Source organism: Hypoxylon fragiforme (assembly GCF_022984875.1).
Source record: "Hypoxylon fragiforme strain CBS 206.31 chromosome Unknown GGS25scaffold_2, whole genome shotgun sequence".
NCBI lineage: Eukaryota > Fungi > Ascomycota > Sordariomycetes > Xylariales > Hypoxylaceae > Hypoxylon > Hypoxylon fragiforme.
The window spans coordinates 2,620,346-2,644,600 of NW_026054757.1; the positions used below are offsets into that span (position 1 = coordinate 2,620,346).

Sequence of the window (24,255 nt, forward strand, 5' to 3'; positions counted from 1 at the left end):
AAACTAGGCTAAGATAGGCCTGGCGCCAGGGGAAGGTAATCGGGACTACCCTCTGAGTTATTGTTCGATCCTGGCGAACATTATTTTAAGTGCCTACTAGGTAACCACCTAAGGTTAGAACCTAGGATTCGCGGGGCGTAGAAGGTTGTCAGATTGAGAACCATTCCTTCCCGCAAAGCATCATATCGAGGTTAAGCTTAGCTTACAAACTCCCCTTTTGACGTTCCCCCAATGAACATTCAAGGTAGTTAAAGTCAGCCCCTGGAGGCTATTTGCATTCTCTTTTCGTGCCACGAGAGTGGATACTTTTTACTCACATTTCCACCTTCAATGTTATTCATAGCTTATTCGTTCTTTTTATAGGTAGGCAGTAAAATGGCGCAACTGTGGCTCCCTACCTACCTAGGCAGGTAGCTTATCAAATTTGGCAATGTCTGCCAATAATTCTTGGGATTTTCGTTCTGAAAATAGTACATCTCCTATGAATAGCATTCCTTCTTGGAAATGATTTTTATACGGAAGTGAATAAGAAGATATTTTAAAGGGAAAACAATTAAAATATCTTGAATGAGTGATCCTTTCATTCACCAAACAACTACTGAAGTAGATAAAGGGGGTTTGTAAATGATTCTTATAGATCTATGCTCTCTGTATCATGTAGTACTATAATCCATGTTAACAGGCTCCTTCAATACTGTCCGTTATTTTACACCTCGTCACGCAAATAGGGGCATATCTTCGCGATGCTGAGCGGGCTATTTATCGTGTATCTAACCTCATGGCTAGGCATTATCATCGTCGTAGAATGCAGAGCAGACCTAGAAACATTCTTCCACGTGGGAGAGCACTATTTTCCAGACCGAGATACCGATTGTGGTTGTGGGAGCTACCAGCATAACTTGACGATGTCTTACATCGAAGCAGCAGATGTTACTTCCGCTCCTTTTCTCTTGCTGACTTCTCCAATTGGCAATTAGGTACTAATCTTTGAGAAGATGATCGATGCGGCTAGCGAGGCTCTTGCATACCTCAAGAATACCCCGAGGCCAACGGGTAGGGGGAGAGAAGCAGAGTTCAAGTGGGACAGGCTGGCAGGTGCATGTTGGAGTGAGCTCCCCTTTATTGTTCCTTTTGGTTTGCTTAACTACCTACTAGGTGGGTAGTAGCCACATCTACATCTACCCCTCGAACCATGCTAACCACCGACGAAAGCATACCTCGGGATTCTCATGGATCGAGACGTAGGAGGGCCAGTGCCTGCACTGCTAAGTCAATTTTACTATGCCCAGTCGGTAAGCTTTCAACGTAAAACATGATCGCGAATATGCATACCTACCCCTAGGAGGTTTAGAGACGGCGTTTAGGGTTATCTGCATCCCTAGTACTCTGCCATCCAATTTCTTCTCCAATGCTAAGCCCCTTAATTAAGAATTTAACCCTTTCGTCCCATTTCCAACATCACACAAGCTTACTAATCATGTTGTCCTTCTCCCCCCCCTTTTTTTAGATTGTTGACCAAATGAAATTTGGCATGGATAACGACGAAACCGAGGATTATAGAGACAACGCGCTGTACTGCGATGCTGATGGCTTTAAATATTACGGGCCTAACGATAAGGATCCGTCTAAGCCCGGCGAACCTATTCGATTTGTTAGAGACGAGAAGGATGAAAGGGGGAATGTTAAGTGGTCTCAGGGGTATGTATACCTACCTAGGTAGTCTATATTTGGCTGGTGTGTTACAAGGGGTATCTGTCTCATCGATATCAAATACTAACCAGAGAGCACATGCAGGTTTTACTTTTTCAACTTCATAAAAATGTGGATCGAGGGGGTCCAGACACCGACGAACAATGCCATATGTAAGGGGCGCGATTTGGCAGTTACGGTTCCTGATATTGATGCCATGATATGGTGCAAAAGGGCTTTGAAAACGTTGAATGTGGTCATCCCAACGAAAGTCGACGAAGGCTTCCAGCTGGCTGATGATGCGTTCGAGACGATGTCCAAGTACTGGGTACACGAACTGTAAGTGGCCCAGGCACTTGGTAAAGCTTGGAATACCAGCACTGACTAGTCGGGTTAACTTAATAGGGCCCATTACTATGGGCAGGTGGATGATGGGCCCTTGGTAGATGGTATAAGCACCTAACCTTACGTTTGGTGGTACCCCTTATAATCTTGGACATTCACTAATTAGTATCATAGTCCCAGCCGTAGACGAAGACGGTAAGCCCGAGTACGACGCGGACGGTAAGCGGGGGAAAGTATACCGGCTAGCCCGCCTCGTTAACTTGGTGGCGAATATGCCCGAGTTGGCTGCTAACACGGCCGAGGCATATGCCTACTTTGCTATGGCAGTGTATGTAGAAGCTCTATAATTACCCAACATACCTAGGTGTCTAACCTAGTAGATTTTCAAATGGGCAAGTGCTGACATGGTTGAACTATAGGTATCAAAGTGGCTGGAACTGGTCGGCTGGCTATGCAAGCAGGCAAACGAATACCGAGTTAGGCATTGATTAAGCCCAAATGGTACGACCTAGTTGACTGGGTGGTACCTATATTGAGAATATGGGCAAAGGAATGAGTTGGATTTGCACCAGGATGGCAATCTACTATCTACTATATACCTGTACATAGGTAGTGCTCACAAGAGCAGTTAAACTGTAATCGTAGTATCTATTATGTGAGCATGTGTGGAACGTCTTGAAGCTCATGGGCAGTTACTGATCACCATACCTAGATGATTATCAGCAGATTTGGGTCATTCGAACCCACAAAGAAAATGAACATCCAGAGTCTTCATGGCTAGTTAATTACATTTGCCAATAAAGAGCCATGCTTAATAGACACCTATATAGTTATTCCTCCTTATTATTGAACGGTTGGATCGATATTACATGAGGTGAAGGTAGGTACTCAAGGTTTCATGTCCAGTGAGGGGTTGTTCATGCGTTCACCATGGGTGGGAAAGCCTCCATCGTGTTCTTATTATTACCTCCAATTGCTTTGCACAAGCCAGTCGTTCAAACGTGTTTTCCCTTTAAACATAACTTCCATCAAACCTCATCACATATATTAGTCCATTTTTACCTCCATGCAGTAATCAAACACCAGTTTGCACTGCAAAAGCTCATTGACCTTGTCCACTGAGACGATGTCCGCAATGGCAGGGTAATCAAGGTTATTCCCTTGAAGGCGATCCGCCATCAGACGCCCAACGAGGTCCGTCTCACCGTTCACGAACAGCCAGTGCATGATTCGGTACTTGACATCAATGCGGAGCTCGCTAAAATTCGCGGCAGTCTTGAGCACCAACTCGCGCTGCTGTGGATTCTTGGGGTCGATTGAGCGAGAGACCCAGTCTTGGTTCAGACGCTTCTTGTGCTGCGAGGCGTCACGGGTTAGGGAAACGTTGGCATGGTGGTGGACTGAGGGGGGGGGGGGGTTGGACGTACGTGCTGGACACGAGATCGTGTCATCATCCCCACCGGCATGGCGGTGGGTGGAAAGGTGGTTTGGCTAACCAGATCTTCAAGAATTGCCTCTGCTGCCGCTTTGGTGAGAGCGGGGGGAGGGATGCCATTGAGCGTTCCTGGCTTCGGCATGGCTGACATGACTGGAGGTGTGCCGTTTGTAGACGAGGACACTGGTGGAACACCCTGGGAAGAGGCAGTGCCTATAGAAGTTCAGTTTGTGAGGAGGGACTGTATCATCTGCATGTGTGGCATACCTGTGACTATCTTTAACACAGGCTCAGACTTGCTTCTGGGTCTCTTGCCCAGTAGGGTCGATGGCTTAGAACTCTCCATAGATTCGAGCTTAGGTGACAGAGTCAGTTCATCTTGTTCAAGTGTTGGTTGGTGATGCTAGTGAGAAGACAAGACGAAATAGCAAAGGAAAGAAGAAGAGGGAATAGATACATACCAGGTGCTGTGAAGAACTAGTGATATGTGAGTCTTGAAAGATCAGGGCTGTGTGTTCCTTCTTGACAAACAGAAGAAATACACAAGTTGATGTTGCAAGGTGAAGATTAGAAGTGAAGGTAGGAAGATGGGAGAAGGGAAGAATTAAATATTTTTCCTTTATGGCCCATGCCATTGGGGACATGCTTTTGATGTCAGCATTCTCCTTCCTCAGGCACCTTTCTAACCTTAGGTAGTTATATTTCGATCTGAGCCACTCGATCCGAGACCCCATCTATCTCCGTATATTTGAGGTGGTGCTAGCAACAAGAATGGATAGCTGTCCATATAAGGTTGTCTAGGTCGATACCTTCAAAGCCAGACAGTACCTAAGGGGCCTGTGTATGGCCATACTTGTATATGTACCTACGAAGTCTTTCGAGCCGAATCAAGCCTTGGGGCTCTTCCAATATGGGGAGAACTTATTTTGTGGTCCAAATGCCTGGGTACTCATGGTTCATATGGAGGTTTGACTATGGTTTCCTTTCAAGCCAGTAATGGGAAGTATCTACTTGTAACGGGGGTGTCGGGATGGCCTTGGTCTACAGGTAACAGCATGATCAGTCGTTCACTCAAGTAAGCTGTGCTTAATAGGAGTGGCGAAGTTTAATTTGGTATATTTTAAAGGGGTTAAGAATGTTCAGCAACTAATGGGTGAGTTATACCAACTATTATAAGCTCAACACAAAACCCCCAAATTCTTCACGAACAAGTAAATCTAGATTAGTGCTTAGAGATTAATTCTAAAAGATAAAGCTCCCTTCTTCAAAGAGGCTTTCGGTGGGTGTTAGTTGGAAGGTACCAGGAAGATCAGTTGACTTAATCAAAGCTATTAGGGTGCTCCCGCGGAGCTTATGAGGCTCCCTTCTAGGGTGGATATAAGCTTAGATTCATAACTAGAGATCTCTCTGTCTGAAGGAGTCAGATATTCTAATACTTAAACATCTTATTACACTGTATGGGCGGCGATGGCTGAACTATAGCCATTGTAGCCAAGACGACGTCTGCTCACGATGAGAAGGGTGAGCCAGGAGGGGGTCACGTGATATCCAGTATCTAAGCGTCAGTTGGAACAGCTGTTCAAGTTCTCCCAGGATGATATGGAGGCCTTAATGGTCATCACTAAGGAGATAGATACGTTTTACTACCAAGTTAGCTTCTTGTTATGATTTATTCGAGCTTGAAGGTTTGTACGATGTTGATGGCTTAGACTATCTGGTAGCCATGTATACTTTATCAGATAGTTAGAATTATGCTTCATTATAAGGGAGTATAATATGTTGAGAGAACCTAGAGTAGGAGTATTCAACGATATATTGAGTGTTGTTTTGGACCTAGTTGCACATTACATAGGTAAGCACCAATATAATAGGGAGAAGTTAATAGAGACTCAATGTTGGCGCAGCCATGTGAATAGGTACCTAGGTACATAGGGTAGCTTATGTAAGGGTTGCGCCGACCAAGTTGGTACATAGTATCATGTGACCTTCATTTGGCTACTAGGTACCGTAGTACTAAAGTTTGTACCGAGTACACTCAAAATACACTAAAAAACTTGAACATGTATCTTGTACATGTACAAAGCTACATACCACGAGGCACTGAGCGATGTCGGTCCGAGAAATACTTATCAGATCCGTGTCGAGCCCCACAATGCTGTCTTGGGACGCGCCATTAAATTGTTACTAGTCTCGAACTTTTTATCTGATCCGTCGCTAGCCATTTGTACCACGTTCCCCGTCCCCTCCGTTGCCCATTCCACGTTCCTGACAGTCAACTGGCCGCTGCGTGGACACGTTCCTCCAATACACCCGCTCAAACTTATCAGATCCGCTTTCTACAGAACTTGGTAAGAGCCGATACTACCACTAGCCAATCCTCTAAGTTCCCAGTTTCTTGGTTAGACGATGTTCGCTTGCCTATGTAGCCCTAGGCTTAACCATTAGCCTATATATTCCAGGGTAGGTATGTAGCTGTCAGGCTGTCAGGCTATCCGTCCATTAAGAGTCAAGACACGCTGGTATGTATTGAACGGCGCGGTCTTCTTGCATTAGCGCACGAGAAAAGTTTTTTTTCCTCTTTTCTCTTTTCTTTACTTCAACGTTACTACCTACTACTAATGTAATAGTAAGTAGGCAGGCAAGCAGGTAGGTGGAACGTGGAAAGTAGCTAAGCAGCCAAGGAAATTATAGCATGAACTCGCGAAGCAATGCTATACTTCAAGGTACTTACTACGTACGTACTTTCATTATCAGATGGGTTTAAGCTTGCCGTTGAAGTACCTAGGTCCTGGGCATGTATGTAGGTAGGTACTGGGTATGGGACCCAATGTCGCAACAAGACCCCTTCTAGACTAAAGCTGAGGACTAGTGTAGCTAAGATGCCGGGATGTGTCGATGGTGGAATACTCTGATGGCATGTTTTCTGTAGCCGACCTGTTTACTTGTTTCTTTGCCGAGGGAAATATTTCGTGCTTTTCCTAAAGAATAATAAATTTTTATTTTTTTCAGTAACCAGCTACTGCCTTCAGCAAACAACTTCGCGACTCTTGGAGAAAGTAGCAGAAAGTCTTCCTGTCACAAACACTCCTTCAATTACGAATTCCGTCTCCCAATTATCCTATACCACAATCCCACAATGGCAGCTCCAACTTCGAATGAGCCGGTGCTCAAGCTCCCACACCCGTACCTCACCTCCTACGTCCTGGTCAACACCTCGCGCCCTTCAGATTCCACCCCTTGGCTACAAGTGAAAGCCCAAGAAGAGGATGCTACCAAGTCTGATACGAAGAAGACAAAGCCCTTACCTGAGCCTCTCGACAGCAACACCATCTTCTTCACAGAGCCCACGGAGCTAAAGTCAGGCGAGCGCCCGCCCGAGTCAAACAACACACCATGGGGACGCGCTCGTCGCTCCCCTGCCTCGACCCTCGCATGGGATGACGCAACGCCGCCTACCCTCGCACAAGCCTGGCTCATCATCTACGTCCTCTTCACAATCCGCCCGTCAATGGAAGGGCTGCGCCTCACGGTCTCCGGGCCCGGCAGGGATGTGCTCGTAGCGCAGCTCAAAGACGTGCTACTAGCCGTCGACCACCCAACATCCGGGGGCCTCAGCGACGAGCTCCTCGTGCTACGCAGCACGTTCTGGCAGGGGGCGGGGTCGCCCTTCGGGCCGCGCAGCGTCTGGCTCCCGGATACCGACTCCTCCTCGGTCCTCGCGAAGCCACTGTCGAGCTACCCGCTGACACCCCTCGACTACACGATGACGTCGGAGGCCGGGGGCGCGCCGGCGTGGCACCCGCGACGGCCCGCGAAGCCGCGTCCCGGGTCCGTCGTCTACAGCCGGTGGATCCCGCACCTGCGCGAGAACTTCAGCATGGTCGCGCTCGACTGGCAGGACCCGGCGCACCTGGAGCTGTTCCACAACTGGCAGAACGACCCGCGCGTGTCGCAGGGGTGGAACGAGACGGGCACGCTCGAGCAGCACCGCGAGTACCTCCGCCGCGCCCACGTCGACCCCCACCAGATCACGCTGCTGGCTGCGTTCGACGATACGTTTTTCGCGTACTTTGAGGTGTATTGGGGCAAGGTACGTACTGCATTTGACAATGGCTTTCACGTCTCGCCGTGAAGCAAAGGAAGAAAAAAAAAAGGAAAAGAAAAGAACTAACGTACTATGCTCGATTTACAGGAAGACCGCCTCGGCGCATACTACAGCGCCGGCGACTACGACCGGGGCCGGCACTCCCTCGTCGGCGACGTGCGGTTCCGCGGCCCCCACCGGGTGACGGCGTGGTGGTCGAGCCTGATGCACTACCTGTTCCTCGACGACCCGCGCACGACGCACGCCGTCGGCGAGCCCAAGTACACCAACAGCTCGGTGCTGGCGTACGACTTCATGCACGGCTTCGGGCTCGACAAGTTCGTCGACCTCCCCCACAAGCGCTCCGCCTTCGTCCGCTGCTCGCGCGAGCGCTTCTTCCAGCTCGCGCCGCTGGCTGAGAGCGAGAAGGTGGTTGGAGGTACGTTGGTGGGGTTGATGCCGAAGTTGTAAGATGGGTGGGGAGGTAGGCAAAATGATGATGAGAGAATGAGAGAATGAGAGGAATGAGAGGAGAGGAGGGTCGGTGTAGGAATCGAATCGAATCGGATCGGATCACGTGCGTGCTCGAGTTGTACAATACACAATTGAACTTGCGGGAGAAAAAGTTGGCGGCCGTTTTGTTTTCTTTAATTCTTTTTTTTTTCTTTTTTCAATCGGTCTCTAAATTTGCAGGAATTGATACATATATACGAGGACCTATATACCTAGATGATAACTGGAAATGAATATACAGTAATTGTGCTGTACCTAAGTACAATCTTATTTACGCTCGACGAACTTCTTTTGATGAAAATTGATCATTATGTACATAGAGCCATATCATGGACCTATCAGTATCTAGCATGGCATGTAACGCTACGCAGACACGCTCCAAGTTTATCTACCGTGGGTCTTTCCCTCTGCGCCGATACACCTAATATCCAAAGCCAAGCACATATCATAGTTTCTTCTTTCTTCTTTATGGGTTTTTTTATTTACATCCCAAGACGGAGATGATCCCAGACAACTGTTGGTACAGGTTAGCAATCATTGCAACACGATGAAGGGGGTTTTGGGAAATTACTCACTTCTGAAACCGAGATCCGCCTCGAAGAACCACTCCATTACCTGGGTACCGTACTTCATGCCGTCCCCACCGTACGAAAGCGCGTTCTTGCCGACCGCGAGCCCGATCATCGGCGGTGTCTCGGCGAGCTTGTTCAAGACGGGCTCTTTGCCTTGGATCTCCTGCAGGATGATCTGGTGGATGTTCAGGCCGGCGAACTTGCCCTGGTGCATGGCGGAGCCGCAGCGCTTGATGCCGGACCAGTGGATCAGGTCGCCGACGGCAAAGTGAGACAACGCGTTCGGGATTTTGTCCGAGGACAACTGCAGCGTCGGCAAGACGTTGACGTAGCCCTCCTCTGTGAGTGTCTCGGCGGGCATGTAGGTGGTCGAGGGCACGCTGCGGGAGACGGCCATGATGACCTGGCTGGCGGTCATCTTGTGGCCGTTTTCGAACTCGACATCGTAGACTACGGTGCCGTCCTGCGCGTTGGTCACGGGCGTGCTGCTCTTCAGTCTATGGTTCAGCAGCACGTTCACTTTGGCCTCTTCTGTCAACTCAAGGGCGCAGTCCTTGACATTATCGGGGAGTGGCTCCGCAGATAGGAGCTTACTGCGAGAGTGGGCCAACGTGACTTGGACATTTGGTTGCGTCTCTTTCAGCTCGGCTGCCATCTCGATACCCACAGCACCTGATCAGGCGTTAGTTAGGTGGGGTAACTTATCGAGCTAAGATCGAATATGGATAATGAAACTTACCTCCACCAACCACTAACACCGGCGCAGTGCTATTAGTCACGGCATCGATGTGTCGACCCGCCTCCTCAAGATACTCATCCCGGCTCTGCGACTGCGGTACCACGGGCCAGACTCGCCGGAGACCAGTAGCAGCAATGAAGAAATCATACAGCTCGGCGCGTTCTGTTTTGTTAGGCTTTTCGAGGATCGTCGCCGTCTTGCTCTCGGGGTCGATCTTGCTGACGCTGCCGTGCACAAACCGGACATCCGGTCTCTGAAGTACCGGGATATCCTTATACTTGACCCAGGCCTTCTCGGCGTAGCTTTTTGAAGACAGCGCGAGAGGCGAGCCGATTACGTGGTCTAAAAAGCGAAATGTTAGATGGATGATGGAGGTTGCAGTTGAGAGTGGGGGTTGCGACATTCTATGCAGCTACGAGACAAGAAGAGGGGGGGTCACATACAGAATCCATCCCGCTCGTCGACGATGGTGATGTCAAGGGGAATAGGGTCATCAAATGTGTCGCAACTTTGGAATAAGTTGATAGCTGCCGCTAAGCCGGCATAACAGCCACCGGCGATGAGAACCCGGTAGGGGTTGTGTACGGACCGCAAGGCGCAGACGTCGGAGAAGGGAGCAGACATGGCGAATCTTGGTGTCGATGATTTTTTTACTGTCGAAAAGAAGCAGCCCGAAGTAGGAAGATTGGGTATATGGTGTAGGTTGAGAGAGGGGTAGAAGTTGACAATGTGACGAGCACTCGGCTTGTAGAAGACGTTGACGAGGGTTGGGCGCAAAAACATCAACTAATGTTCTTTCTGGGCTAACCGGGTTAAATAAACAGAGTGGGCGAGTGAGTAAGAGGAAAAGAGATGGAGGAGGAAAGGGGGAAAGGAAAGGAAAGGGATTGCGAGTTAATTTAGTCAAACGTTATGCTACCTAGGTACCTAGCTTCTCGGGACACGGAAGACACTCTTGGAAAATAGTCTGATTAATACTTATGAAGAGGTGTTGAATTTGTCGGTGACGAGGTTGAGAGATTACGAAGCTAGGAAAGTAGGTACTATCATAGTAGTATAGTAATCCTTGGGCTTGGTTGACCCCAGTGGTTGTTATACGTACTGCCGACCTCGTAGTACCTACCTATTTCTGCCGTGCCGTATATGATTGAATATGCCATAATAGTTTCGGTTTCACTAGTACCTAGTACTTCCAGGGCTGTTTTCGATGCTGTTTGAATATGAAGATGAATAATGCCTACCTACCTAGGTAGGTAAGTACCTGCCCAACCGAGCATCTAGTAGCAAGCCAAGATCCACACATACATAAGTAGTCCTCAATGCTCTGCTTCATACAGGTACCTAGTACTGGAGTAAAGGACTTGGCCAAATACATACATCGAGTATATGTACTTAAAGTCAACTCTCCTCTGATTTCTAGCTGATGTCCTGCTGTGGTTGATGGATATTTGGATAGATGGATAAATGTTTCATAATTTATTTTCTGAAGATCTGATAAAAATCTAACGGTTAGAAGAAAAGGAAAGAGTGCGATGATCACGTCAACCCCAACCAAAAAGAATTACACGATGATACCTAGTATAGTGGGGTGGCGGGGAACAAAGTTATCAGATCCGCATTTGCAGGGGTAGGTGAAGAACACTGGCTTGGGGCAAGCGACACCGGACTTGGCATTGTCCAATCATAGGTCCAGAGGCTGAAATATCCCTGCGGTGCGAGACCTAGGTACTCACGTGTGCATGGTTATGGTCGGTACAACATTGAAACACAAATTCCATTGAATTCATAAACGTAGATGGCCCTGGTACTCGGTACATAGTAGCTTCAATGTTATGTCCGCGGATTAATTATAACTGATGTGACTCAAGAGAGTTGTCACGTGGATAGTGATCCACGTGATACCCTTTTCTCATCATTCAAACCAATTTAACTAGGTATCGTTTGCGTTCACTTCTGCAATGTTTCTCTATATAATTCAATATCAACTACATTATGTTTCACATGGGCAGAATTTTGCTCAATAACATGTAGTTACTATATACTAAGTACTACTGATAGTACTTTCGATAATTTATATGTATCGTACCTGTGGATATTTGTACTTGTCCAAGGGATTCCGCTGCAACAATATCTCTTGGACTACTGATTACCTAAGTACAATCTTGAATCGAGTGATGAATATGGTATGTAATAATTGATGGCTTTAAGTACTTGGAAGTGATTCATTTTCTGGTAAAACAACGAATGAATCACAGCTACTTCTCTAGGCAAGTAGCTACCGATTGAACATTGTCATTCGTGCCTTGTCTGAGTTGATGTGCAACTCCACCACCATGGATCTATCATGTCATACTATGATTGAGATGAAAGTTGTATTAGTTAAGAAAGAACCGAGATATAGGAATGCAAACATACTGGACTGACTGTCCACGTGACTATCTGATAGATCACATGACTTTGCCTAACACATCCCTTTCCACGATAATCCTCTCGTTCAGCATCCCTTCTGAGAATAATAACGTCTTTGCATTCGACTATAAGATTTTTTGAAACGTCAGATCTGGGTACATATGTTCCCAGATTAGAGTAGTCTTGACTGTAGCTCACCGTCGCTCACAAAGTGCAACCCGCCCTGGCACCGATACCCGCCTAACACTCGAGTCCACTCGTAACCGTATTCACATCGACCCATCTCTCTCAGCTCTCGCTTGATTCTTTTTTTCTCTTGGATGGACTGCTTGAGATTATACAGTTGGTCGCGAATGGTATCATAGTTTTCTCTTGACGTGGGACTGAAGAAATTTGAATTTTCCCTCAGATTTATCTCCGCAGGATCAAAGTCTCGCTTGAAGCTCATGATGTCTGCCTCGAGCTTTTCACTTTCCTCTCTTTCTTTCTTCTTCGCCTCACGCAGTTCCTCTTTAATGGCATCGGATACGACCTCTTCCACTTCGTATATAGCGGGATGTTTAGCGTTCTGGTTATGTTCGTCAATCTTCCTTCCCGGGCTCGCTGTCTCCATATGGACTCTGTAATCTTCAGGCTTCCAGGAGACCTTCTGAGTCGTAACACCCCTATCATTACTGTTGAGTTTTATGCGCTTGCTTGCAGAATTTCCTGTTTCAGCTTGAGGCTGTATTGGAGTGGTGGCGATGGTTGCTCCTTATCTGCCACAGCCTTACTCCAGAGCTTGCGCCAAGAAGGCGCTGTGTGTGATGCTGATGACAATGCCAAGTTATCTAGCGAATCCGTGCTTGGTCCTTTCTTACTGGAGCATCGGTTCTTCTGCAATGTGACCATTTGTCTTATGTAAGTCTTGATATGCGCTGTGAACAGGGCTCGCGTCTGTCTATCGATGTTGCTTTCTTCTTCGAGGAGCGTTCCTATCATCTGTCTTGTTAAATGCTTGATATCTCGAGCGTTACTCCAACTCGGGGCCAACTGCATATCGCTGAATAGTTTCTCGGCTTCCGCATAGTCTGGTCACCGCAAGTTGTTCAAGAAATTACCCTTGCTAGAAAATCCGAACCGCTTTAACTCTTCGGCCAGCAGCGCAACGCAATCTCTAGCCGAGATATTTTCAAAAATAATCTCTTCTTGGAAGATCTTTGATAATCCTGGATGGCTCATTAACTCCCGTATACCTGCCATATGTCCTGCGAGGATATTAACGACTGTATTGCTTTAGTGCAGTGGCTGTGAGAGAAACTGTATCATTTCATTCACCGCCTCTATTTCGTATTGGCCTTTAGCAAGTCGGTAGGCCTCGTCAACAAATCATACTCAACCCACACCTTCCAGGAGCTTGTTCCGTGTCTTGGGAGATGTCCCGCCGACATATTCGCCCAAGGGACCAGTTACCGAGCATTCGACAACCTCCGATGTGGAGAGAAATTCTATGCCGTAAAAGAATTCACCCATCTTTTGCGCTGTTGTGGTTTTCCCGGTGCCTATTCAAGTATCGATTTTGATAACGAAAAAATCTCTCAATGATACGAATGTGTACCGAACCTTCCAATAGCTTCCAACAGTCAAGCCGCAAACATCGGCCCAAATCTAGGTTCAAGTCGATTGCTTCAAAGGTCATTTCGTAGTCGCGCTTATCCCTCGGAGTCTTGGATATCCTCCTAGTTAGTATAGTTCAACTTGGCCCTCTGTAAGAGGCTGTCGACCTCACCTGCGTTGGTATGGTTTGGTCGCTCTAGTGCCCCCCGAAGAACATTACTAGCAACTTCGATGGCTTGCTCCGTACACGTGAAGTCCTGGTCTTGCATCTTCAATTGCAGAATCTGCTCCAACTGGTCAATGTTGAAGTTTTCAAACCGGAAGGGCTGGTCAATAGGGAACCAGCGCGAAAGGCCTTGGTTAGCGTTACGAAACATGTCTCCTTTATTAGTATCCCCCGGATCGAGCATATACGCTTCGTCGATTACTAAAACATTCACGACCGAAGCCTCCAAGATCGCCTTCGTTTTTACCTCGGATTTCCCAAGATAGTCACCAATGAAATCTGCTGGGTTCTTTATAACCACCATATGTCATAGATCAGTTGAGGACGTGGTTCGGGAATAGAAATGGGGTAGTTTGCTGAAAGGTCCTATCATTGCCACAACTGAGATATCCTAAGTCAGTTAGGATATGGCCATAAAGTTTTGCAACAGTTGTCTTTTCAGTACCCGAGGATCCAGGAAAGAGTTGATTCAAAGAGAACATAATCGGCCTTTTCTCATGAATCTCTAGATCATAATTGATATAGAGTGTCGATATCATGCTTTTTACGCATCCCTTAACCTGATCCAGCCCGACAAGCCTTTGCAGTCTTACCCAAGCCTGGCTCTCTTTAACAGCCATGGAGGGGTCAGGCCCATTTAGGTCTTCTTTCGTGAAAAAGTATAGATCAGGTGTGGCGCCTTTTCGTTTCTCCTTCACTAGGCGTCTTGCCTGCATGCTGTGAGATCTTATTAAGCAGATTGAGGACTGCACGTGCGTTGCCAAATGCTCTACTCCCGCGTCTCTGAGCTAATCGGCGAATAGCTATACGCATATATGAGCCGCCTATACCACCTTCGACCTGCATTTTACCGTGGTATTTCTCAGAGATACGGTTGCGGAGTAAGTTCCATAGTTCACCGTCCGTTAAGTTGTCGAAATGTATAGTGTAGGGGATTCGACTGCTCAAGCCAGGATTGTGCTCCAAGAAGGATCTCATCTCATCTTCATAGCCGACGAAGATGACAGCAATTTTTCCAATGTTGTTTTCGATGATAGTGAGAATGAGGTCTAATGCTGCCTTCCCTGAATCACCTAGGTATGAAACAATACTCAAGGAACCTTTTTTACTCATGATGTCGTTGTCTGGTGTTAATCAGACATTCGGCTTAACGGATTCCATTTTCAAGTTCTTCAACATGATGATGGACACAGATATATTGAATGAAGAGATCTTCGGGAGAATTCTCAAAACTCGACCAAAGGAGATCAGTGGGAAAGGATACAGCTACTTTATTACAGAAAAGGGCATACCTACTGGGAATAGCGACAACTAGAGTCGAAAAAGGGGACTATCTCTGCTCAATGGCTAACTTGCCGGTATATCTCGTTCTGCGAGAAGTTCACGATTCAGATTGTCTAGGTACATTCATTTTTGGCTACTACTTGAAAGGGTGTCACGTGAGTACCCTAAGCGAACATGGCCCCTGTAAACAAGACAGTTACTGTGTGGCATCAATATCAGTGTGTTTTTGAAATTGAATCATGGTTTATTCTGCATATGAAAAGATATCTAATAGTTCTAGGACATGACGATCCTACGCTACATAAAACAGTTGCTTGTCTATTCCCGCTTCCTGTGATATCTCCATCTTAATCACAAAAGCTTTGCTACGTTACCCTTCACCAACAAAGTCTGCTCATTGACCCCGCTCTAAGCATTTGCCTTGATGTACTCCTCGCTGAAGGGGTAATCCAAGTAGCCCTCCTTGGTACCGACCGTGTAAAAGGTATCGCGGTTGTACTTCTGCAGCGGCAGGCCCTTCTGGATGACGAAGGGGAGGTCCGGCGTCGAGATGAAGTAGCGGCCAAACACCACCGCGACATCCTTATCCTTGAACCTCTCATCCACGAGACTCTTAGCGCTCTCGGCCTTGAACCCACCGGCCACGAAAACAGGGGAGACGTTGTCCCAGGCGTCGACCGCAAAGGTGATCTTCTCGGTCGACTCGACGTCCGCGCTCTCGTCGATGTACGCCTTGATCACGTGCAGGTAGGCCAGCTTGAGCTTCTTCAGCTCCTGGATCACGTACGTGAACTGCGGGACCGGGTCGTCCATGAGCATGCCCTGGAAGTCCGAGCGGGGAGACAGACGGATTGCAACCTTGTCGGCCCCGATGGCCGCCACGACGGCACTGGTTGCTTCTAGAGCAAAGCGGGCGCGGTTTTCGATGGACCCGCCATACTGATCCTGCCGCTTGTTGGATACGTCTTGGATGAACTGGTCGATCAGGTAGCCATTAGCGCCGTGGAGCTCGACGCCGTCGAAGCCGGCCTCGATCGCGTTGCGTGCGCCCTGCGCATAGTCGGCGATGATGTCTTGGATTTCCTCGACCGTCAGTTCCCTCGGCACCACTTTGTCCTCCTCGTATGGGATTGCGCTAGCGCCTCGCAGCTCGTATCCGTCGGCCTTCACAACCTCCGGGTGTGCGACACGGCCTAACGCCCAGAGCTGCAAGTATATATATGATCCCTTGGCGTGGACAGTATCCGTGACTTCCTTCCACGCTGTTATTTGCTCCTTGGACCATATGCCCGGGACGTTGGAATACCCGCCCGCTCGCTTCGATATGAGGGTGGCTTCGGAGATGAGAAGCGTGCCAGGTACCGAGGCCCGTTGTCCGTAGTATTCCTTCACAAAAGGGAGAACTACGTGGTTATCATCCGATCGGAATCGAGTCAGAGGTGCCATTACAACGCGGTGACCAAGTGTCGCATTGCCGACTTTTAGTGGTTGAAAGAGACGAGATGTCTGAGCCATGATGTTGATGTAGGTAGGTAAATAGGGGGTATACTAGATATAGAGGTATAGAGGTATATTGCGAGCGAATGTTGAAATAAAGTACCCGAATTCAAGAGAGGAGGAAGCTAGTTTTATAGATCTTTCCATCCTAGATTCCCTCCCCACCTACAAATACCCCTAGTCGGCCGGCTCTTCCTAGTCGCATCTAAGTAGCAGACCTTCGACGGGAGTTAAGTTTCATTGCCCAATCAGTAGCCTACCCTTGAGCTTGGAGGGTGTGGAGTACCACCAAGCACCCAGTAGTACTCCTGACACAAATGATTTATAAGCACCGTATGATCAACATCTTTATTAGCAATGTGCTCATTCGTAGAGTGTTATGCGATTACAAACTAAATTTTGCAGCTGTCAAGTGCTACACACAGTTGCACATCAGGAGTACGGTGTCTATACTGTGATCCATTCTAATGGTCTCCACCGGTTTCAAGTCTTGGTTAATTGGAATGTGCTGGCTCAGGGTGCCCACGTGACTCCCTTTCACTTAACATTCATTACCTCTTAACTTTTAGCATCAATTAATTAAGTACAGCCAATAATAAAGCTTGACATGAAATTCATACCTACCAAATGCCAAAATCACTGACCTAAGTACGTACAGTGCGTAATTGAAAAGAAAAAAACGATAAGTACCTAGTACCTAAATAACGCTTTATAAATCAATGCAGTGGGAGTTGTAGAAGTTGGCACCATAGTTCAATGAATTGGCGAATGTTGGTTCCCGACTCGCATTTTCCATAAACCCCGACGCCTTTGAAAACCACATCTAAAGCCCGAAAATTATGTAAGTTGATTAGTAAAGCTTTACTATTCTACCCTAGGTAATAACGCCGCCGACACCTTCAGGCCTAAAGCCCAAAAAATTTATGGGCTCAATTTTAGCACGGACCAATTTACTATCGGTGCAATCGTTAAGATGAGGATAATACAGGAAAACATTGAGCTGAAGTGGTGGACTTCGGCGTTAGACAACAAGGTCGCTACAGGAGATATAGATCCTCTTCAAGATCCTGATTACATCCAACCTATGTAGGCCACCATGATCAGATCCAAAGATCCAAACCTAAAGGAACGTAACTCTATATTGTAAAGGAGTGTGCTGTTGCCAAGTCTAGTCTGCGATTTGGGTACATATATGTATCTTCTCGCGATTGAAGTCACGTGACTACATAGCAATCCACTCCCCATCAACTCACCATACGATGACATGGAGAATTATTAGTGTCGACTACATTCAAGAATTTAGAGACAAAAGTTACATATCAGTTCTTCCCGCACCAAATCACGTGGTTGGCAAAGCATGTGGTGAGTCACATGATACCGGCTCTGACAAAGACGCCCCGGGCGCTAGGCCAACTCCAGTTTAGCCTCCGGTGTATCCGTTATCTCAAACCTCTCTCGTCGCCTGGTCCAGACCAGCTGAGCAAGAAATCCATGAAGTTCATCAAGAATAACTATTCCTTGAATGATTTCAAACAGGTATATTTCAAGCTTTGGCATGCTTATGTAAGCACGTTGGTGATTGGTCCCTCTTTTAACCAGCTCGATCCTAATGCAGCCAAGGAATCCCGCGCCGTAGAGTCAGAACTCACTCTCGACAACAACCTAAACCATTTTGCACAGTAATTTACAAATCCAACACCTAAAAATAACTTTATCATGCGTCAAAGTTCCACCCGGGGGTTGGCCAAGGCAGAGTAGACTTATACTGGATGCTAATGAGAACACAGATGGCTACAGGTAGTAGGAAAGCCGGCCAGTTATATAAACTGGGCACTCACACCCAGGTATCTACGTAAGAGTATCTCTTTGAGCGCTGCGCCTCTCCACGAGGCTAGTGAGCTGGGGACGTAACTTACGAGTGATCCTTGAGGAGCCTTACTCTTTTTATACTCATCTTGACAAGATAGACTCTACACAAGCAAGGCAAGTACCTAGTTACCTAGTACTTTGATTGGCTACATTGACGCACGCCTTTTCTCTTAAGTGGAATATGTAGGGATCACTGGCAACTCAACCTATTGGTCTTGTTACTACGCCGTGCTGATCATGATCTTTGAAGCCCATCCATCACTACTGCGCCGCTGATATCTTGCTGGCATGCACTCTACGTGGTCAGGACTCAGGGGCCAGCTGAACATCAAGCAGCAGCTATTACCAGATATAAATAATCCCGCAGTTCAGCTTACCTACGATGAACTCTCTCTGTGCTACCCGTGTCTGTTTACGGTTACCTACTTCTATCTATAGCAACTGCCCAGCCACCGACCTACCGAGGTAGCACATAATCAACCTTTAAAGATACCCATCTCAACGAATGCTCATCTTTCGACATTTACCCACCAACATAATGCTTTCCAAGACCTTCTCTGTTGCTTTAGCAACTGTTGTCGGATTACTCTTATCACCTGCTGGCGTATTTGCGACACCTGCGGTCGAACCAAGAGCATATGGCGGTGTAAGTCCTTCACTTCTACCCTTCTTCCTTCCTCATATTCCTCCATACCTAGGTATAGAATCATCGGAAAATATTCGACTAACTTCGAATTGAAAGTATTGCGATCTGTCCGACGGGGTGTGTGAAGGGCGTGGAATTTGCAACGTGTATCTTGGCGAGGTTCAACATTTTAGTCAATGCTGTGGAAAATTGCCTCGCTATCACTGTGGCGCTACCGGCAACGGCTGCCGCACAGGCTCGCATGGGGTTATCACGGACTGCGATTAAGAGATGAATATAGCACGCATTTGGAGAGTTGTTTGTTGATATCAGCTTTCCCTCGATTGACAGACAAGACCTGTCGAATACTTACATAATTGTTCTCAACTCACAAAGACTACAGTTATAAGGGCCACAATAGAATATACCTACTTGAAAATGATAGTATAAAAGACATTAGCAAAAGCGAGAACCAGTCAATACTTCAACTCTACCTACCTAGGTATTCACCAATCTTGAGTCATGACCGGAGGCCATCATGGGGCTCTAGGTAGTAGTAGGCTTTGACATTGATGATGAACTAGAAGTACTTGACGTGATTATATCAATGTTACAAGCCTACCCGAAAAAGTCGTGTCCTACATCACAACCCTTTTATTCGACTTCGTGTGAATCTCCACCCAACCTTCCACCATAAAATGCCCATCTAACTCCTAGGTACCTACAACTCTCATCTAAAACCAGAACAGAAAGTTGTAGTAATAGGTACCATGCTTTCTCAGAATAATAACTTACTGTCAGAAGCCACAAGCAAAGCTATATATAGGTAGCCTCTACCAAGCTGCTTGGCAACAGGGCACCCGACGTACAGCGTACATATACCTAGGTATGCATGTGCCTCCCCTTTTCTCCAATTTGAAATACCAGATAGGGAAGATTTAGAACGTCAATGTAATTATCATTTCCTCTATAACGCTCAGTATAGTGTAGCTATCGAATTGCTGCAGTTGGAATTGTCTGGTACCAGGTGCAAGCCCTCCATTTGCGGGATAGACACTAACACTTCCAAGGTGACAGGGGGAAATCTTTTTGGAGTTACGCGTAGTATATAACGGTTATAACCTGCTACCGTCAGTCCTGGATAGCTCCCTGAACACTAGGCCTAGTACCGCTATCCAAGACGCCTCTCACGTAGCTCAGCTGGCCAGCTTCTCTTGGATACCTAGGTATATACCTAGGTACCTAGGCAGGTATATAGGTACACACCTATCACGTTCATCAGTCACATACTTAGGTATCGGCCGTTACGTAGGTATAGCCAGAATAAGCGATGGAACCTAAGTACGACGTGAGATGGGGAGAGCTGCAGAACTTGCTAGGGGATAGTTCTCTATTATATTGACAGTATGGCTGATCATACGCTACTAGGTACAATGCGTGTTATGCAAATATAAAAAGTTGATACAGGGGAAGAAGTAACAAATGGGTACTTAGGTAGGTAGACAAGTAGTGCAGAATAAACAAATATGTAGTATTTTCTTGGTGGGTTCGTTGGTAAATATGTCTGGTATCAATATACAGCGCCAAGCCGTTTTATGCTCCCGGATCGCAAACCCCAGATATATCTAGGGGAGGGCAAGCCACAAGATCTAGAAACAGACAAGCATAGCAATGCAGCCTAAACACCAGTCTTTGTCTGCCATTCTCCGCATCTTGCTCCTTATTCTCTGCCACCTAGCCAACATATGTTTCATTCATGCATTCATGCCCTTTCCGCCAGAATCGCGTTTCCTTAAGCCTCTAAAAAGAATCCGAATGCAACCTTTTTTCGCATGTCTCACAAGGGTATAAAATCCGGTACTTCCATGTCGGTTCTAAAAATCGTGGACCCAATTCGGATGATCCGGGATCTGTCATTAATATTAAGCAATACAAGTTTTCACACACACAACTCCAAAGAAACCATTAGTGCGCCTCATCAACGCCTACGCTCTAATAGCTCCCCCGCCATGCTTAGTGTCATGGGTATAGCAGGACGCTGAATTTCCAAACTCCTGCTTGGGACAATTCTGCCACCCGGCGTTCTTGGATGAGGCACGTTCACTCGTCCGCTTCGCTCAGTAAGCCTACTAGGCGGGTGAACCCCCTCGTCAGCGCTGTCCGAGTCATTATCGTCGTAGCTAGCTAGTCTTGCGAAGTAGTCGGCCAAGCCATCCACACTGGGAGTGCCCACAACGATGTCGTATTGTGGTGGTGGGGTCGGCATTGGCGGCGGCGGTACATCATCGTCGAAAGCTGGAGGATTGAAGCTCGGGTATCGCAGCAGATGCATGGGTCGCGGCGCGTATTGTGCACTGATAGGTCTCTGGACAGGTTGAGAACCTCCTGCGGGATGCTGTTGCAGATGAGCCGCCTGTGGTAACGCAATGCCAGGGGATTCGGCGCCAACAGCATGAGCGCCAGCGTCGACGGACGGTATCGTGCCAGTACTCGATGCCGGACTGGGGTTAGTAGCCATTACATCGGCATCGGGGCAGCCACAGCTTGCCTGCTGTCGATACATGGGCTGGTCGGTGCCGGAATACTCGGGCAATGCAGTATTAGCCTGCGTAGCACGGCAATTGAGAACTGTAAAGGGCGAATCTATGCTGATTTCGAAATGCCGACGACGTTTACCGGCTGGGTCATCGGGATCGAGACGAGATATGCGCATTACGATCTATTAAACGTTAGCCGATGATTCTAATATGTAAGTAATACAACATGATCCCGGGAGTGAGATTCTGAAGCATGGGATATCTTGTCTGCATACTTTGATCCAATGGTACACATTCACGTTCTTCCAGCTACAATCCGGATGTAGGCGTAAAGTCTTGTCCTTGGCCATCTGCTCACACGTTGGAATCTGCACATTCATCTCGATCTCTGTCGATGCCCAGTAAGCCTCTAGGCCTAGATCCAAATCGCCCAACAAGTTGTCCGTAGGATCAGGCAATGGTTCGGGTACCCTGTGAGACCTCGAGGCCTCGATACTCCGCCGTCGCTGTGCTGCATTCCGCGCCTCGTGCCTTTCGTCGGGGGTTAGTTCGCCGCCACTCAATACTCTTATTTCCGAGGCTTCAAACTGTTTGTCGAGAGGCTTCCCTGCAGACTTTTCCAGAAGTAATATCTTCCGTCCTGCATCCTTCCGAGTGACCCTTCGGTCGTTGGTCCAGTACTCGACCGATTCCGTCACATACACTTTCAATTTGTGTACTTGTACTTTTGCCAGCGGCGTTAATTTGAAAGCAATGGGTATTTTCGTGCCGATAGGAAATGATTTGCCTGATATCATGATATCATAATGAAGCTGATCCTCCCATTGTCTGCTGATAGAGATTGGCTCTGTCATTTCAAGGGACAGTTGATCGGGCACTCGAACGATGCATACCTCCTTACTCCCGTGGAGATTAGGCTTGAACGCACCAGCTCGTTCCACTACCGTCTCAAGCTCCCATTTGACAGACCCGAACTGCAATTTGGTAGTCTCCAGCTGATGGTGGTCGATGGGTAATTCGAAAGAATATTCGTATACACCGGGGTAAAAAACTTTGTATGCCTTCTGTTGCACGACGTTCGGGTTTGGCGAATCTCCTTTGCCAAAACTGCGGGACTGAGCCGATTGTAATGATAGTCTCTTATAGTCTCGTGGTGACAGGTGAGTGCCGGCGGGTCTGTTCTTCAATGCCAGGGAGATCGTCGATTGGGAGGGAGATCCCCGACGACCGCAGTCAGAACCAGCCCGAAGAGAAAATGTGCACTGATTCCCATACTCCGTCTCCCACGACTCATGCATGGCGTGAAAAAAAGTTAGTACTTGGGTCCGAAGTGATTCTTCTTCGGACTGATCGACCTTCAGCGGGGGAATGCCTTCTGGCCACTCCGTCCTAGCTCTGCCGTGTAACTTAAGGGTGACCGACTTAATCTTCACATTTTTAGATATGTTCAGCTGTAGTTTACCCCTAAGCAACGCCGTAGAATTGGCAGCATCATTCCGAGGGTGGCCATCGTGCTCAAATCCAGTGAGAAAAATATTAGGTTCTGCCAAGATGATAGAGCACGAAACGCCGCTTCCGCTTGCTACTGGCTTAGGTACTTCTGTCACCGAGCTCATCACACTCTTGGCCGAACGCACAGAGATGATACTATTCCTGTGGGATCGATGCGAGGGCGGAACTAGCATTGATAACCGTCCAGAATCCGGCATTGCGGAGGTGCTTAACATCGAGGATGCTCCAGTGGCGGGAAGCACAATCATAGAATGGGGGCGCGTGCGCAAAACACCGTCTGTACTAGGTGTCGTTCCGGGGCTGTTCAAAACGTTGGGGGGGTTAAGGGGGGCAAGTGGTTTGGGACTCTCGGCTGTGACGTATTGCGAGAAATGGAGTTTTAAAGGTCCTAGAACTCTCTCAATTACTCGTCGCGGTGAACTTATATTGCTGGATCGACCTTCTTTCTTAGCATCGGCTCGATTGTTCTTTTCTTTCTTTGGTTTGGACGGCTTGGATTTGAAGAAAGGAGGTGGTCTCAGGTCTGGTGGAGTGTACCCTGGGGGGTAGGACACGATGTGGATAGACTGCGGTCGGCGCTGGCGAGGTCGAATATGCGGAGTGGGGAGGCCCGAAGATGGGCGGTGCCTCCGTTCCGAAGACCGCGGCCTGTAGTATACGTTCCCAGCTACGGAGCGTGAGTGTCGTTCCGGGTGATCTGGGCCGCTTAGGTCTGTCATGATGATACTATTAGGAATAAAGGAATTAAAAAATACTTGGCAACTAAGAATGCGCAAAGCGAACGAGCACTCCGTCGTCTACTTGACAGAACGGAAGGATATGTGTTCTAAGATATGTCCAAAAGGCACATGCTAGCTAGGCCAACGAAAAGAATAGCACGGTATAGGATGATGAATGAGCAAATAGGCCTCTGGTCCCTTGTCCCAACTTGTCCCAAGTCATGCGCGAGGCTCAATACTCAATGCTCAACAATAAAGGGGGGTGCGATGATAAATTTTGAGCATCGGTACGCATCATACATAGACAAAAGTGTGGGTAGGAGGTAATGAGGTCGGAAGGTACTATGTAGGTAGGTGTAGGTACTAGGTAGATTGGTGGGTTGGTAGGGCAGAAGAATGAGGAGAGCAAACTGAAAAAGGCGCAGCACAACAATAGGCAATAGGTGTGATGTGATGTAGAGAAAGGGAAGGGGAAAGGAGGGGAGAGACCTACAACGATGTGAATCATAACCAAGTCATGATTGACTCTGGGGAAGACCCAATTCTATGTGATAGGCAAGAACAGAGACAGAATCGGGATGGGATAGAGTCAGGAACAAAGCAA

The 24,255-nt window shown here is 47.6% G+C and overlaps 8 protein-coding genes across 8 annotated transcripts; 3 read left to right on the forward strand and 5 right to left on the reverse strand.

Annotated features, from left to right (window-relative positions):
• Positions 1 to 875: 875 nt before the first annotated feature.
• On the forward strand, positions 876 to 2,381 carry GGS25DRAFT_529309 (uncharacterized protein; the record flags this gene model as incomplete). The annotated part of the gene is made up of 7 exons (XM_049265270.1): positions 876 to 929; positions 996 to 1,107; positions 1,213 to 1,292; positions 1,508 to 1,698; positions 1,795 to 2,028; positions 2,095 to 2,138; positions 2,209 to 2,381. The coding sequence occupies exons 1-7, from the start codon at positions 906 to 908 to the stop codon at positions 2,379 to 2,381; spliced, it is 858 nt and encodes a 285-aa protein (XP_049120282.1). The 5' UTR covers positions 876 to 905.
• A 700-nt stretch (positions 2,382 to 3,081) lies between these two features.
• On the reverse strand, positions 3,082 to 3,815 carry GGS25DRAFT_518403 (uncharacterized protein; the record flags this gene model as incomplete). The annotated part of the gene is made up of 3 exons (XM_049263529.1): positions 3,082 to 3,390; positions 3,462 to 3,682; positions 3,737 to 3,815. The coding sequence occupies 3 exons, from the start codon at positions 3,813 to 3,815 to the stop codon at positions 3,082 to 3,084; spliced, it is 609 nt and encodes a 202-aa protein (XP_049120283.1).
• A 2,790-nt stretch (positions 3,816 to 6,605) lies between these two features.
• GGS25DRAFT_529317 (acyl-CoA N-acyltransferase) lies at positions 6,606 to 8,601 on the forward strand (the record flags this gene model as incomplete). Its single annotated transcript, XM_049265271.1, has 2 exons — positions 6,606 to 7,559; positions 7,662 to 8,601. 2 exons carry the CDS (start codon positions 6,606 to 6,608, stop codon positions 8,022 to 8,024), a joined length of 1,317 nt encoding a protein of 438 aa, XP_049120284.1. The 3' UTR covers positions 8,025 to 8,601.
• GGS25DRAFT_529319 (FAD/NAD(P)-binding domain-containing protein) lies at positions 7,942 to 10,001 on the reverse strand (the record flags this gene model as incomplete). Its single annotated transcript, XM_049265272.1, has 4 exons — positions 7,942 to 8,580; positions 8,642 to 9,310; positions 9,378 to 9,719; positions 9,821 to 10,001. The coding sequence occupies 4 exons, from the start codon at positions 9,999 to 10,001 to the stop codon at positions 8,549 to 8,551; spliced, it is 1,224 nt and encodes a 407-aa protein (XP_049120285.1). The 3' UTR covers positions 7,942 to 8,548.
• Positions 10,002 to 11,958: 1,957 nt separating this feature from the next.
• Positions 11,959 to 14,721, reverse strand: GGS25DRAFT_529321 (uncharacterized protein; the record flags this gene model as incomplete). Its single annotated transcript, XM_049265273.1, has 8 exons — positions 11,959 to 12,494; positions 12,560 to 12,856; positions 12,887 to 13,051; positions 13,172 to 13,327; positions 13,389 to 13,491; positions 13,550 to 13,897; positions 14,202 to 14,396; positions 14,449 to 14,721. 8 exons carry the CDS (start codon positions 14,719 to 14,721, stop codon positions 11,959 to 11,961), a joined length of 2,073 nt encoding a protein of 690 aa, XP_049120286.1.
• A 413-nt stretch (positions 14,722 to 15,134) lies between these two features.
• Positions 15,135 to 17,078, reverse strand: GGS25DRAFT_476831 (FMN-linked oxidoreductase). The gene is made up of 2 exons (XM_049259797.1): positions 17,014 to 17,078; positions 15,135 to 16,944 (listed from the first exon to the last, which is right to left on the reverse strand). The coding sequence occupies exon 2, from the start codon at positions 16,405 to 16,407 to the stop codon at positions 15,301 to 15,303; it is 1,107 nt and encodes a 368-aa protein (XP_049120287.1). The 5' UTR covers positions 16,408 to 16,944; positions 17,014 to 17,078; the 3' UTR covers positions 15,135 to 15,300.
• Positions 17,079 to 18,796: 1,718 nt separating this feature from the next.
• On the forward strand, positions 18,797 to 19,171 carry GGS25DRAFT_518408 (uncharacterized protein; the record flags this gene model as incomplete). The annotated part of the gene is made up of 2 exons (XM_049263530.1): positions 18,797 to 18,904; positions 19,001 to 19,171. 2 exons carry the CDS (start codon positions 18,797 to 18,799, stop codon positions 19,169 to 19,171), a joined length of 279 nt encoding a protein of 92 aa, XP_049120288.1.
• A 1,119-nt stretch (positions 19,172 to 20,290) lies between these two features.
• Positions 20,291 to 23,651, reverse strand: GGS25DRAFT_529322 (uncharacterized protein; the record flags this gene model as incomplete). The annotated part of the gene is made up of 2 exons (XM_049265274.1): positions 20,291 to 21,602; positions 21,696 to 23,651. 2 exons carry the CDS (start codon positions 23,649 to 23,651, stop codon positions 20,862 to 20,864), a joined length of 2,697 nt encoding a protein of 898 aa, XP_049120289.1. The 3' UTR covers positions 20,291 to 20,861.
• Positions 23,652 to 24,255: the final 604 nt, after the last annotated feature.

Excerpts from the sequence above, each read along its gene's own strand:
- GGS25DRAFT_476831 (XM_049259797.1), bottom strand. The coding sequence starts at position 16,407 with ATGGCTCAGACATCTCGTCTCTTTCAACCACTAAAAGTCGGCAATGCG.